This window comes from Ranitomeya variabilis, chromosome 4 (genome assembly GCF_051348905.1).
Source record: "Ranitomeya variabilis isolate aRanVar5 chromosome 4, aRanVar5.hap1, whole genome shotgun sequence".
NCBI classification, from domain to species: domain Eukaryota; kingdom Metazoa; phylum Chordata; class Amphibia; order Anura; family Dendrobatidae; genus Ranitomeya; species Ranitomeya variabilis.
In genome coordinates this window covers 71975192-71990283 of record NC_135235.1, presented here as the reverse complement: position 1 = coordinate 71990283, position 15092 = coordinate 71975192, and the positions used below count along the sequence as shown (strand labels likewise).

Here is a 15092-nt window from a genome sequence, read left to right as displayed (position 1 = left end):
AACCAAAAATTTTTTTTTGTTAGGGAGTTATAAGGGTTAAAAGTTGACCAGCAATTTCTCATTTTTACAACACCATTTTTTTTTTTTTAGGGACCACATCTCATTTGAAGTCATTTTGAGGGGTCTATATGATAGAAAATACCCAAGTGTGACACCATTCTAAAAACTGCACCCCTCAAGGTGCTCAAAACCACATTCAAGAAGTTTATTAACCCTTCAGGTGTTTCACAGGAATTTTTGGAATGTTTAAATAAAAATGAACATTTAAACTTTTTTTCACACAAAATTTATTTCAGCTCCAATTTGTTTTATTTTCCCAAGGGTAAGAGAAGAAATTAGACCACAAAAGTTGTTGTGCAATTTGTCCTGAGTACACTGATACCCCATATGTGGGTGTAAACCATTGTTTGGGCGCATAGCAGAGCTCGGAAGGGAAGGAGCGCCATTTGACTTTTCAATGCAAAATTGACTGGAATTTAGATGGGACGCCATGTTGCGTTTGGAGAGCCCCTAATGTGCCTAAACATTAAAACCCCCCACAAGTGACACCATTTTGGAAAGTAGACCCCTTAAGGAACTTATCTAGATGTGTGGTGAGCACTTTGACCCAACAAGTGCTTCACAGAAGTTTATAGTGCAGAGCCGTAAAAATAAAAAATCATATTTTTTCACAAAAATGATCTTTTCGCCCCCAATTTTTTATTTTCCCAGGGGTAAGAGAAGAAATTAGATGACAAAAGTTGTTGTGCAATTTATCCTGAGTACGACGATACCCCATATGTGGGGGTAAACCACTGTTTGGGCGCATAGCAGAGCTCGGAAGTGAAGGAGCGCCATTTTACTTTTCAATGCAAAATTGACTGGAATTAAGTTGGGACGTCATGTTGCGTTTGGAGAGCCCCTGATGTGCCTAAACATTAAAACCCCCCACAAGTGACACCATTTTGGAAAGTAGACCCCTTAAGGAACTTATCTAGATGTGTGGTGAGCACTTTGACCCAACAAGTGCTTCACAGAAGTTTATAGTGCAGAGCCGTAAAAATAAAAAATCATATTTTTTCACAAAAATGATCTTTTCGCCCCCAATTTTTTATTTTCCCAGGGGTAAGAGAAGAAATTAGATGACAAAAGTTGTTGTGCAATTTATCCTGAGTACGACGATACCCCATATGTGGGGGTAAACCACTGTTTGGGCGCATAGCAGAGCTCGGAAGTGAAGGAGCGCCATTTTACTTTTCAATGCAAAATTGACTGGAATTAAGTTGGGACGTCATGTTGCGTTTGGAGAGCCCCTGATGTGCCTAAACATTAAAACCCCCCACAAGTGACACCATTTTGGAAAGTAGACGCCCTAAGGAACTTATCTAGATGTGTTTTGAGAGCTTTGAACCCCCAAGTGTTTCACTACAGTTTATAACGCAGAGCAGTGAAAATAAAAATTCTTCTTTTTTTTTCACAATGATTTTTAGCTCCCAGTTTCGTATTTTCACAAGGGTAACAGGATAAATTGGACCCCGAAAGTTGGTGTCCAATTTGTCCTGAGTACGCCGATACCCCATATGTAGGGGGGAACCACGGTTTGGGCGCATGGCAGAGCTCGGAAGGAAAGGAGCGCCACTTGGAATACAGACTTAGATGGATTGGTCTGCAGGCGTCATGTTGCATTTGCAGAGCCCCTGATGTACCCAAACAGTACAAACCCCCCACAAGTGACCCCATATTGGAAACTAGACCTCCCAAGGAACTTATCTAGATGTGTTGTGAGAACTTTGAACCCCCAAGTGTTTCACTACAGTTTTCAACGCAGAGCCTTGAAAATAAAAAAATCTTATTTTTCCCACAAAAATGATTTTTAGCCCCCCAAATTTTTATTTTCCCAAGGATAAAAAGAGAACTTGGACCCCAAAAGTTGTTGTCCAATTTGTCCCGATTACGCTGATACCCCATATGTTGGGGTAAACCCCTGTTTGGGCGCACGGGAGAGCTCGGAAGGGAAGGAGCACTGTTTTACTTTTTCAACACAGAATTGGCTGGAATTGAGATCGGACGCCATGTCACGTTTGGAGAGCCCCTGATGTGCCTGAACAGTGGAAACTCCCCAATTCTACCTGAAACCCTAATCCAACAACACCCCTAACCCTAATCCTAACGGTAACCCAAACCACACCCCTAACCCTGACACACCCCTAACTCTAATACCAACCCTAATCCCAACCGTAAATGTAATCCAAACCCTAACACTAACTTTAGCCCCAACCCTAACCCCAACTTTAGCCCCAACCCTAACCCCAACTTTAGCCCCAACTTTAGCCCCAACCCTAACCCTAACTTTAGCCCCAACCCTAACTTTAGCCCCAACCCTAACTTTAGCCCCAACCCTAACCCTAACTTTAGCCCCAACCCTAACCCTAACTTTAGCTCCAACCCTAGCCCCAACCCTAACCCTAGCCCCAACCCTAACCCTAGCCCTAATGGGAAAGTGGAAATAAATACATTTTTTTAATTTTATTATTTTTCCGTAACTAAGGGGGTGATGAAGGGGGGGTTTGATTTACTTTTATAGCGTTTTTTATAGCGGATTTTTAGGATTGGCAGCTGTCACACACTAAAAGACGCTTTTTTATAGCAAAAAAGTTTTTGCGTCTCCACATTTTGAGACCTATAATTTTTCCATATTTTGGTCCACAGAGTCATATGAGGTCTTGTTTTTTGCGGGACGAGTTGACGTTTTTATTGGTAACATTTTCGGACACGTGACGCTTTTTATTCCGATTTTTGTGAGGCAGAATGACCAAAAACCAGCTATTCATGAATTTCTTTTGGGGGAGGCGTTTATACCGTTCCACGTTTGGTAAAATTGATAAAGCAGTTGTATTCTTCGGGTCAGTACGATTACAGCGATATCTCATTTATATCATTTTTTTATGTTTTGGCGCTTTTATACGATAAAAGCTATTTTATAGAAAAAATAATTATTTTGGCATCGCTTTATTCTGAGGACTATAACTTTTTTATTTTTTTGCTTATGATGCTGTGTATGTGCTGCAGCTCGTTTTTTGCGGGACAAGATGACGTTTTCAGCGGTACCATGGTTTTTTATATCCGTCTTTTTGATCGTGTGTTATTCCACTTTTTGTTCGGCGGTATGATAATAAAGCGTTGTTTTTTGGCTTTTTTTTTTTTTACGGTGTTCACTGAAGGGGTTAACTAGTGGGACAGTTTTATAGGTTGGGTCGTTACGGACGCGGCGATACTAAATATGTGTACTTTTATTGTTTGTTTTTTTTATTTAGATAAACAAATGTATTTATGGGAATAATATATATATATTTTTTTTATTTATTTAGGATTTTATTTTTAATTTTTTTTTACACATGTGGAATTTTTTTTTTTAACTTTTTTACTTTGTCCCAGGGGGGGGACATCACAGATCGGTGATCTGACAGTTTGCACAGCACTCTGTCAGATCACCGATCTGACTTAGAGCACTGCAGGCTTACCAAGCGCTTGCTCTGAGCAGGCACTCGGTAAGCCACCTCCCCTCCTGCAGGACCCGGATGCCGCGGCCATCTTGGATCCAAGACCTGCAGCGAGGAAGGAGGTAGGAGACCCTCGGAGCAACGCGATGCTTCCCTGTACCGCCGGCACACCGCGATCATGTTTGATCGCGGTGTGCCGGGGGTTAATGTGCCGGGGGCGGTCCGTGACCGCTCCTGGCACATAGTGCCGGATGTCAGCTGCGATAGTCAGCTGACACCCGGCCGTGATCGGCCGCTCTCCCCCCGTGAGCGCGGCCGATCGCTATGACGTACTATCCCGTCGGTGGGAATTAAGGCCCACCCCACCTCGACGGGATAGTACGTCATATGGGATTAAGGGGTTAAAGTTAGTAAAAAAAAAAATAAAAAAATGTTGCCATATTCTGAGACCTGAAGCATCTCCATTTTTTGGGATCTGGGGTTCGGTGAGGGCTTATTTTTTGAGCGCCGAGCTGACGTTTTTAATTATACCATTTTGGTGTGTATATAATATTTTGATCGCCCATTATTGCAAAGTTTCAGCGACCAGAAACATAATTCTGGCGTTTCGATTTCTTTCTCGCTACATTGTTTACCAATTGGATTCTTTTTTATATTGATAGATCAGGCGATTCTGAACGCGGCGATACCAAATATGTGTTTTTTTAATTATTGTTTTATTTTGAATGGGTCAAAAGGGGGGGGGGGGTGATTTGAACTTTTATATTTTTTATTTTAAGATTTTTTTTTTTATTATTGTTTCAATAGTCTCCATGGGAGACTAGAAGCTGCGATCACCCGATCGCTTGTGCTACATAGAGCAGGGCTGCAGCTCTGCTCTATGTAGCAGATATGCTCACTTGCTATGAGTGCCGACCGCTGGCAGAGTTTGACAGCGGCATTTAACATGTTAACAGCCACGGGTAGATCGTGATTCCACCTGCAGCTGTTAGGGGCACATGTCAGCTGATAAGATCAGCTGGCATGTGCTGGAAAAGGTGCGGGCTCTCGCTGGAGCCTGCAACAAACAGGGGGGAGGCGTCCAATGACGGACTCTGCCTGTCATTGGACGTTAAGGAGTTAAAGTGTGATTACTTCTGTCTGCTTGTTTTGATGCCATTTTTTTTGGTGATGAATGGAAAGTGCATGAAATTGTCATCATGCAAGAACTTAACTTTAACCAAAATGCTTTAGAATGTATGTATGTATGTATGTATGTATGTATGGTCATTTAATTAAAGAAAACTGACTGCCAAAAGTTTTGCATCTACTATTCATTGATCACAACAGAGAGTAATTTGTTGCTTATAATGCCATAACTTAGTATTTTGTAGCACAACCTCTTCCTTTAATTACTGCACGACACCGACGGGGCATTGAAGCCACCAGGGTATACAAGACATCCTGATGGATCTTGCTCCATTCCATTTGCAAATCTGCAAACAATTCATCTTTATTGCTATTGGTACGGACCCCATTCCGTCACCTTACCTCCTGCCAAAGGTGATCTATAGGGTGTAAATCAGGTGATTGGCTTGGCCATTTCAACAGGTGAACATTTTTCTTTGATAACCAATTGGTGACTAAATTGGAGGTGTGCCGCTGCCTTCTTTGGTTTTACCATGTGGCAGCATTACATTCTCCAGTATATCCTTATACATGGTAGTATTCATATTTCGATCAATTCTATGTAAGGGGCCAATGGCAGATGCAGAAAAGCCACCCCAAGCCATGAGATTGCCACCACCATGATTCACTGTAGGTGTTTGGTACCATACCTCATTACATTTTCCACTTGGGTGGTATATATAGTGCTTGTCATCACTACCAAACAGTCTGAACATAGAATTCATCTGACAACACCTTAGATCAATCTGTCTTTTTCCTTTGACTTGTGTTCTTTGGTAAACTAAATTCGGACCATCCGGTTCTTTGCAGAGATGAAAGGCTTCTTGACTGGAACTTGTGCATTGAACCTTACTGCTCTTAGCCATCGCACCACAGTTTGCCGACTCACTTTGACCCCATATTCTTCATTCATTTCGTGCGAGAGCTGTACAGCACTTTTGTGGACATCAGATACTGATTTTTTCTTAATACAAAGTTTTCCGTGGTTGTCCACTTCTAGGCTTCTCAGCTGTTCCAAAACCTTTTTCTTTCTTTACTATACGGGACACTTGACTCTGAGAACAGTTGAATTCCATAGCTCCTCTTTTTGGCTGTTGCTCAACTTCACTTTCAGTATAATAAGCTTCCTGACATTTGGTTATAAATTGGTCTTTGCCATGTTTTAACCAAAACACAAAAAAAAAAAAAATGGAAAATTTGACTACCCGTGACAAAATATGCATTTTTGGCCCAGCAAATGTTGAAATCTAACACATAAATGGATAAAACAATGTCAAACACAACGTTCATCCTTATAGCTGACAACCATTTGCCTCCGGTTTACTAAAATCACCAGGAAAATGGAATCACAACAACCAGACAGAAGTAATCACTTTTTTTAAAAAATTTATTTATAAAAAAAGAAAAACAACTTTTGATCACTACCACAGTCCTGTGTCCCCCAATGTGGCGATGGAGAAAAACAACTTTTGGTCACCATTGTAAATCGTAGTGACAAAAAACCAATGGTGAATTGCATAATTTTTTTCACCACACTTGAAATATATTTTACAGTTTTTCATTACAAAATACATAGTAAAGTGAACGGTATTGTTCCAAACAATAACTTGCCATGCAAAAAACAAGCCCTCATATGGATGTTGAAAAAAAAAAAAGAAGCTATATCATGTACCCACATGTACTAGCCTATAATAATAACAAAGCAACAAATCAGAAGGCAAAAGCGCAAAAATAAAAATCGGCCACAGCAGGAGTGGGATGAAGGAGTATTCCCAAGCTGTCTCTTGGGGGCTCCCAGCTCTATAGTCTCCTTTTTCCCCTGGTTGCTTGAAGGATGGCTGCTCCTCCTTGAGCGACAGGAGCTCTGTCCTGCTATAACACACAGTCAGTGTTCATTCTGAGTCTACACAGTTACCATTATATCTGCATATAGAGATAACAGTGCATTTGAGCAAGCACACAGCTCAGGAAAGTTAGAGCAGTGATTTGGAAAACTGCCCTGGAAAGTGCAGATGCTGGGGGATTATCATTATGAAGGAGTGATAAGAGCCCTGTCAAAAGTTAAACGGGACTGGAGCTGCTAACAATAGGAATCAATGGGCTGGAGAGAGCTGACTGGGATATTATGAATTAACGCCTCTCCTGGAATGTAACTTCTGCGCATCCTTGACCAGGATCTGGTGACTGAGCTCCATGGAAACAAGCTGTACACTAGGTAAGATAAAAGCTCTCACAGCTGGAGAACCACAGTAGATAGAAAAAGAAAGAAAATGGAAAACTTGCTCATTTTCAAGTGAATACAATTTAATAACATGAGAGTGTTCCTTTAAGTTGTCTTTGTGCAAACGAATGGAGACTAGAGACGAATGATATCTCTCATACACAGAGATTTAAGGGATTCCTGCACTGTCTCTTTGTAGCACACAGAGAAACAGTAGCAGCATGAAGGACATTATATAGAAGTAATGAGCTGTGCAGCTGGGAATCCAGCACTGTAGTGAGAGAAACACTTACTAAAGAGCTGCAGACAGGGTCTATGTATCTGTTTTCATTCTCCACCCTCGCCTTTCCATAGACTAGGAGAAGCAGCTGTAACCTGATCCTTCAGTGAGCTAGCTGACTGCTTTGTTTTGGGTAAAAAGAATTTAGCTGCTTTTCAGAGTGGACGGTGAGCGCAGAAAGGAGGCAAAGTGGCTCATTGGTGGAGAAAAAAAAAAGCAGAGTTCTCTGATAAGATGTATTATAAAGTTTCTTATATTCACTTGCACTGTTAATTCACTATACATAAAATTAATACACCAGGGACAACTTAAATTAAAGTTTATTATATGTAGGTATCCAAAAATAAAACCTAGCTAACAGTTAAAAACCCCTATATTACAACAATTCATGTCAGCGTAGCTTGCTTATGTGATATTTGGGGGTCTCGCATTATCTTTTGATGTTTGCTCTACATTTGAGGCACACAGCCAGACAATGAACATCAGCCATGAATTAATTATCCAGCCCTGGGTCTGAAGAAGCCAGAAGGGAGAGGCCATGTGTCAGATAGGAAGATTAGTGAGAACACAAATACAGGAAATGGGTGGGAAGAACAGACCGCCTGAGACAAAGCGATAGCAACACAAAACAAACGAGACAATATACCGTAACTATCCGGGAAGCAAGCAGTAAATAACGACATTCAGGGGCGGCCTCAAACACGGCCTGCTCTTACCGTCTCCAGCCGCGGTCTATCAGATTTTGGTAATCCTGGACCGTCAGAGAATGTGCCCACATGCCTAGAAGAAAAAAAGAAAATGATCGACTTCATGCACCAAGAGGATCCCATATAAACATATACAAGACCACATATGAGACCATGGTACACCACACTATGTGGATTTTCTGCAAATAAGAAAAAGGATGAATAAATTTTTCATGTAAAACTTTAAATACTTTTAGATCCTCACTAAACAAAGTATGCGCCTGTGAGAGGGTGTGATTTTTTGGAAAAGGGATGTGGCTTAAAAAGGTTTGCCAGTTTCAGAAAACCTGTCCCCCAGCAGCAGTTTGAGATATATATATATTTATTCGCCCTCCCCAGGTCCGGCGCTGAGTCTAGGGCACTGCTCTCGGTGTCCATCACTGGCTCTGCGGCTCTGACTGGCTCGTGCAGTCAATCCAGGCAGAGACGCCGAGCTTAATGGAGTGACGACTGCGCTGCAGACAATAACGGACACCAGGAAGAAGAGGCTATGACTCCGCGCTGGACCCAGGAAGGATGAGTAAAGCTCATGGTTTCTTAAGTGGAAAATCCCTTTACAGGGGTTGTCCAAGAATGATATATTTTTTTTTTTTATTATAGGGATGCAGCTATAGAAAATAAACACTGTTATTTAGCCTCACACGGCCCAGCACGTGATAATGTAGCCAATTACTTGGCTCATGTATATCAGCATAGCTGCTGGACCCAATGGAGTCGCGGCACAGGACTTGGGGAGAGTATTTGTTTGTTCTTCACACATAAGGCTACCATCACACTAGCGTTTTTTTGCATACGTCGCAATGCGTATTTTTGGCGAAAAAACGCATCCTGCAAAGTTGTCTGCAGGATGCGTTTTTTTCCCCATAGTTTTACATTGGCGACGCATTGCGACGTATGCACACGTTGCAACAGTCGTGCGACGGTTGCGTCGTGTTTTGGCGGACCGCCGGCAGCAAAAAACGTTACATGTAACTTTTTTTGTGCCGACGGTCCGCCATTTCCGACCGCGCATGCGCAGCCAGAACTCCGCCCCCTCCCCCCCCCCGGACCTTACAATGGGGCAGCGGATGCGTGGAAAAACAGCATCCGCTGCCCCCGTTGTGCGGCGCATTCACTGCTAGCGTCGGTACTTCGGCCCGACGCACTGCGACGGGCCGAGTACGACGCTAGTGTGAAAGTAGCCTAAGACCTTCAAGTACAGACCGCAAAGAACCCGACAGCCTCACATATGCATATGAGGCTCAGGAGATCCAAGGCCGGTCCAGACATTACAGCCCGTACTCGGACCTTGAACGTTGGAAGTACGAACTCTGAATTATTTTTTATACATCTGTAAACTTAAAACAGGAAAAAAAAATATTCCTGAACCTATTTAATGTGAAATGGGTGTGGCACCAAATTTAGGAGACAGCATGACCCACTGCACTTACAGAGAGGCAAAATGCTACCACTGCAGCGATCACATGCCCATCCTCGCCAGAAGGGAACAAGGAGACCAACCGGGGTGGGCAGCACTGGGAGCGGAGCGGCGGGGTCAATGAATGGACATTGGCTTTTTAGCTGCCCTATAGTGCCATTTAGGCTGCACAATCCACCCCCAGCTGCTGACGACCGGAGTTTACAATTCCCACGGAACAGCGGCATTCGCGTTCATTCCCTTCGGACATTTGCCTATGAGCACATTCACATGACTGCATCTCGGCTTTGTAAATCCTTTTATTAGCACATCTTTGCCTAGTTCACATCTCCTGTAAAATGAGGATTTTGCTGCAGGTTTTGATAGAGATTTTACGCTTTTTGCGCTCAGTGGATTGGTTGCAGACTTTCAGTACATAATCCATAACAAAAACAAAAAACAAAACAATAAAATACAATTTCATGCACACATTGTAGGTTTTTTTATTTCCTCTTTTGCAATAATGAAAAGTTTCTGAAATTGATAGGATTTATTTTTATACCTTTTGTCTAACAGAAAAAAAAAAATCTTACAAGATTGGAATCTGGAAATCATGTAAAGGTGTCTAATGTCAAGAGCCAAATGTTGTGTAAAAGCTTCATAGAAGGAAAATGCTAAATAATTCACTGGAGTGGGCTACACCACAGGGTTCATGGCCACCAGCAGGAAATATGTTTTATGATGGGGCTACATGGAAACTTTGGCCTCAATACCTGACTGCCAACCAAAGTTCGCCAGATGTCGCTGCTATGTCAGAGCACAATACAAGTGAGGGGGAACAAACTGCAACCCAGAGGGTATTGCAAAAAAGCAAGTATCAAAAAACCTGTCGCAGTTGGACTTCTTGCAACTTGTTTGTCACAGTGGCCTCATCATAATGTTTCCCTGTTCACTTCTATTGCGTTGCAATGTATCGGTGACGCCTAGCTAACTTCGGTGTTGGGACCGATGTCACAGCCAAACTCACCGTGTAGCCTTAAGGGTTGCATGCGTTAGAAAACACCACCTACCAGGTCTGATTTGGGAGTGAAATGGTCCCTGCCTACTTGTGATCATTGTGACTGGGGTTTACCGTACATACACTGTATGCTCCGGCTACTGTCATGCTGGGCATGGCACCCACCTACCCTTCTAGCATGGGGATCATAGACGACACCAAGCGCTGTGTGGTCTGAAAAACTTTAGAGTTTTATGAGCACACAAATGACTGAAGCCTATAAAAAAAATACATTTCTTAATTTAATTGCTTTTAAACAATTCTGCTGTGTTCCTGAGCTGTCACACGTGGTGATTAGTGTAATGATGAGAGAATGTGCTTGGATAAACAGTGCATTTAAACAGGCAGATCTCATCCTGTGCTGAGCACCAACTGACTATACTCAAGTTAATTCAGGATCATTTACCAGCCTGTAACTAAAGCTGACAAAAACTGATGGAAACAGAATGATTATTAAAGCACCACTCCAAGGTTTTTGTTTTTCTTATTCCACTGCTGGAGTGGTGCTATTACTTTAATTTCCCTGCCCCTAGTATTATTCCTACCAGTCGCAGTCTTCAGCTGCTCCCGACGATGCTACTGTCCCAATCCGCCATCTTGTAACTGCAACTTCTGACTGACCGGAAATCAGAGGTAACGGTCACAAGCTCTCAGTGTAAGGCTGCCGTCACACTAGCAGTATTTGGTCAGTATTTGTAGCCAAAATCAGGAGTGGAACAATTAGAGGAAAAGTATAATAAAAACATATGCACCACTTCTGTATTTATCACCCACTCCTGGTTTTGGCTTAGAAATACTGATGTAAAATACTGACCAAATACTGCTAGTGTGACGGCAGCCTTAGTCTACGAGGCCATTGTTCTGGCTGTCATAGACTTACATTAGGTTGGGACTTCCAGATCATCCAGCAAACACTGGAGCGATCCGGCAGATCGCAAACTGCTGGAGACCGACCGGAGACGATAACAGAAAATGGCAGCTGATGAGTAGAAGACCAGGGGGCAGGGACCTTAGTAGCACCGCTCCAGCATTCCAATAAAAAAACACCTATGGAGCGATGCTTTAAACTCATTCTATCTCCATAGTCTCATGTTCTCGGCAGCACATTGCCCGTATGATGTGCTGCCAAGAACGATGATTTTTTCTTTTTCCAGACAGCAGAGACAATCTGATCACCAGATGAAGAAGTGTGTGGCTCACCCGTTGGGCGATGGCGGCACATTTACATGGGTCAAACACTCGGATAAACGCAGTTTATCTAAATGAAACCTAAGGCACAGTTGTCGGTTTTGGGTGGTGGGAAAGGGGCTCTTGGCAAACGCTCACACGGCCTCTATAACACACATGTGCTGCCTGGACATCACCAACACTTAGGCGAGGTCGCCATTGGGAAGAGGAGGGAATGTAATGGGAGGTCTTGTCACGTCGAGGGTCTGGGAGGTCGCACATAGCCTGGAGCCATTTCTGCTTTTGTACACACGGTGGTCTGTTTTGGGGTTTATATCTTTAGGGGTCTAGTGCGTGGTTTGCATTTGTTTAAGGGTCGGTCTTCGTTTTGGGGTGTAGTAAGGGGGTGATATACACACAAAGTGCAGTAGGTTGGGGATATCCCCTCAAAAGAGGGCACGTACGGAACAACTAATGTCATTGCCCACCGCAGTCCTAACATGGCAGCTGCATCGCTGACAGGACGAGCAGCGGGCGACCTCCATGGAAGTCAGTGGAGATGACACGGACGTGGCGGCCACAGAACATGCACTGAATCATACTGGAGAATAATAAAGTTGTGATATTTGAATCGCCCATCACGTGACCAGCAGCACCCATACACAGGCCGAGCTGTCATGATGATGGGCAGCTGTCATCTCCTGGGGTCAGTAACCTGACACCTCACTCCCCACATCCGCACTCACTGACAACATTCGGCTCCTCACCATGGGAGACGTTCCCGGCTTCGCTCTTACAATAGCCGCACCGGTTCCCATCCTCCCCACCAAAGTACTCCAGGATACTGAGCGCTCCCCCGCCGGCGGACGCCATCTTCCTCCCTGCTCCAGCCCCTGAAGCACACAGCCGGCTGTACGCATGCGCACTACTCTGCCAGTACTAGCCAAAACCGCCATCTTTACTACTGGCAATAAGAAACTTCCTCTTTACCACACATAGCCCCAAAAACCCGATGGACGCCATGTTGGATAAGGGCAAGGAATATTTTTAAGCATACCGAAAGCAGATAGAGTACCGACTACAGCAGTAACCGACCTACAGGCTCCCTATGGTTTCTGACGGGGGTACGTACCGTGAGAAGCTTTTCCTCTCTGTGCTCGGCAATATCCACACGTCGCCTCATCTCGTAGTCCTCGATACTCTAGTATAGTGTACATGTCTGAGGCTGGCAAATCACGGAGCGCAGCCAAACCGGATAGTTCTCCCGTGTGCTGTGCAGGAGACGCACAGAGGCGGAAACAGCGTCCAACTCCCGAGCATGGCATAAACCAGCGCAACAAATATCAACGAGGTCCGCAGCACCCAATCACATTCCACCTGCCACCGAGCAAGACGCAGGGGCGCGATGCAAGCAGGCACCTGATTGGCTGTCCCGGCCAGCCCCGCCCACTCGTACCTACGTGTTTAATTCATCTCTCCTGACTTTTCCTATATATAGATTACACTTTTGTCTCTGGTTTGTGTGAAAATTATCAGTCTGATCCGAAATACATAAAGATCACTGCAGAATCGTCCTGCACTACTGCCTCAAACGCCCTCTCCATTACATTGGATGGGAAGTAATATTGCTGCATGCTGCCCACAATGGTAAAACAATGGACACCATGATAGAACCTGCTGTGCCGCATTATAAATGAGTGGGGCCCATCGGCGACATTGGATCCAGCTCAGTATTGTGTTTTCTACCCAAACGGCCCCGCACATGTGAGCAGCGCCCAAACCACCCCGCACATGTGAGCAGCGCCCAAACCACCCCGCACATGTGAGCAGCGCCCAAACCACCCCGCACATGTGAGCAGCGCCCAAACCACCCCGCACATGTGAGCAGCGCCCAAACCACCCCGCACATGTGAGCAGCGCCCAAACCACCCCGCACATGTGAGCAGCGCCCAAACCACCCCGCACATGTGAGCAGAGCCCAAACCACCCCGCACATGTGAGCAGCGCCCAAACCACCCCGCACATGTGAGCAGCGCCCAAACCACCCCGCACATGTGAGCAGCGCCCAAACCACCCCGCACATGTGAGCAGCGCCCAAACCATCCCGCACATGTGAGCAGCGCCCAAACCACCCCGCACATGTGAGCAGAGCCCAAACCGCCCCGCACATGTGAGCAGAGCCTAAACCGCCCCGCACATGTGAGCAGAGCCTATACCGCCCCGCACATGTGAGCAGAGCCTGTCATGTTCTCAATGGCAAGAGAACATAGCATCAGCATATATAGGAACTAGCTCTTGGAAGATGGGAACTGAGCTGACCATGAACTAAACCTAACGCACAACTAGCAGTGGCCGGGTAGCATGCCTACGTTGATTCTAGATGCCCAGCACCAGCCGGAGGACTAAATAATGCTAGCAGAGGAAAATATTAGTCCTAGCTCACCTCTAGAGAAATACCCCGAAAGGAGACAGAGGCCCCCCACATGTATTGGCGGTGAATGAAGATGAAATAACAAACGTAGTATGAAAATAGGTTTAGCAAATTTGAGGTCCACTTACTACATAGCAGAAGACAGAAAGGACACTTTCATGGTCAGCTGAAAACCCTATCAAAACACCATCCAGAAATTACTTTAAAACTCTGGCATTAACTCATAACACCAGAGTGGCAATTCCTGTTCACAAGAGCTTTCCAGACACAGTAACGAAACTACAGCTGTGAACTGGAACAAAAATGCAAAAACAAACATGGACAAGAGTCCAACTTATCTAGTAGTTGTCTAGGAGCAGGAACAAGCACAGAGAGGCTTCTGAAAACATTGATGACCGGCAAGCAACTAACAGAGCAGCAAGGTTATATAGCGACTCCCACATCTTGATGGGAACAGGTGAACAGAGAAGATGAAAACACCAGTTCAATTCCACCAGTAGCCACCGGGGGAGCCCAGAATCCAAATTCACAACAAGAGCCCAAACCGCCCCGCACATGAGAGCAGCACCTAAACCGCCCCGTACATGTGAGCAGAGCCCAAACCGCCCCGTACATGTGAGCAGAGCCCAAACCGCCCCGTACATGTGAGCAGAGCCCAAACCGCCCCGTACATGTGAGCAGAGCCCAAACCGCCCCGTACATGTGAGCAGAGCCTAAAGCACCCCACACATGTGAGCAGCGCCCAAACCGCCCCGCACATGTGAGCAGAGCCTAAACCGCCCCGCACATGTGAGCAGAGCCTAAACCGCCCCGCACATGTGAGCAGAGCCTATACCGCCCCGCACATGTGAGCAGTGCCCAAACCGCCCCGCACATGTGAGCAGAGCCCAAACCGCCCCGCACATGAGAGCAGCACCTAAACCGCCCCGTACATGTGAGCAGAGCCCAAACCGCCCCGTACATGTGAGCAGAGCCCAAACCGCCCCGTACATGTGAGCAGAGCCCAAACCGCCCCGTACATGTGAGCAGAGCCCAAACCGCCCCGTACATGTGAGCAGCGCCCAAACCGCCCCGTACATGTGAGCAGCGCCCAAACCGCCCCGCACATGTGAGCAGAGCCTATACCGCCCCGCACATGTGAGCAGTGC

General features: G+C 45.2%; 1 protein-coding gene across 8 annotated transcripts in view; it reads right to left on the bottom strand.

Moving 5' to 3' along the window:
* Positions 1-12935, bottom strand: part of ATE1 (arginyltransferase 1) — a 134276-nt gene extending 121341 nt beyond the window's left edge. For 4 of the 8 annotated variants that reach the window (XM_077258708.1, XM_077258712.1, XM_077258713.1 and 1 more), the window contains exons 1-2: positions 12281-12435; positions 7864-7927 (exon numbers count right to left, since the gene is read on the bottom strand). In XM_077258708.1, coding sequence (XP_077114823.1) covers positions 7864-7927; positions 12281-12386 — 170 coding nt within the window. In that variant the 5' untranslated portion in view covers positions 12387-12435. Of the gene's footprint in view, positions 1-7863; positions 7928-12280; positions 12436-12645 lie in introns of those variants that run through there. The other 4 variants (XM_077258707.1, XM_077258710.1, XM_077258714.1 and 1 more) reach the window with 4 other exon arrangements.
* Positions 12936-15092: the final 2157 nt, after the last annotated feature.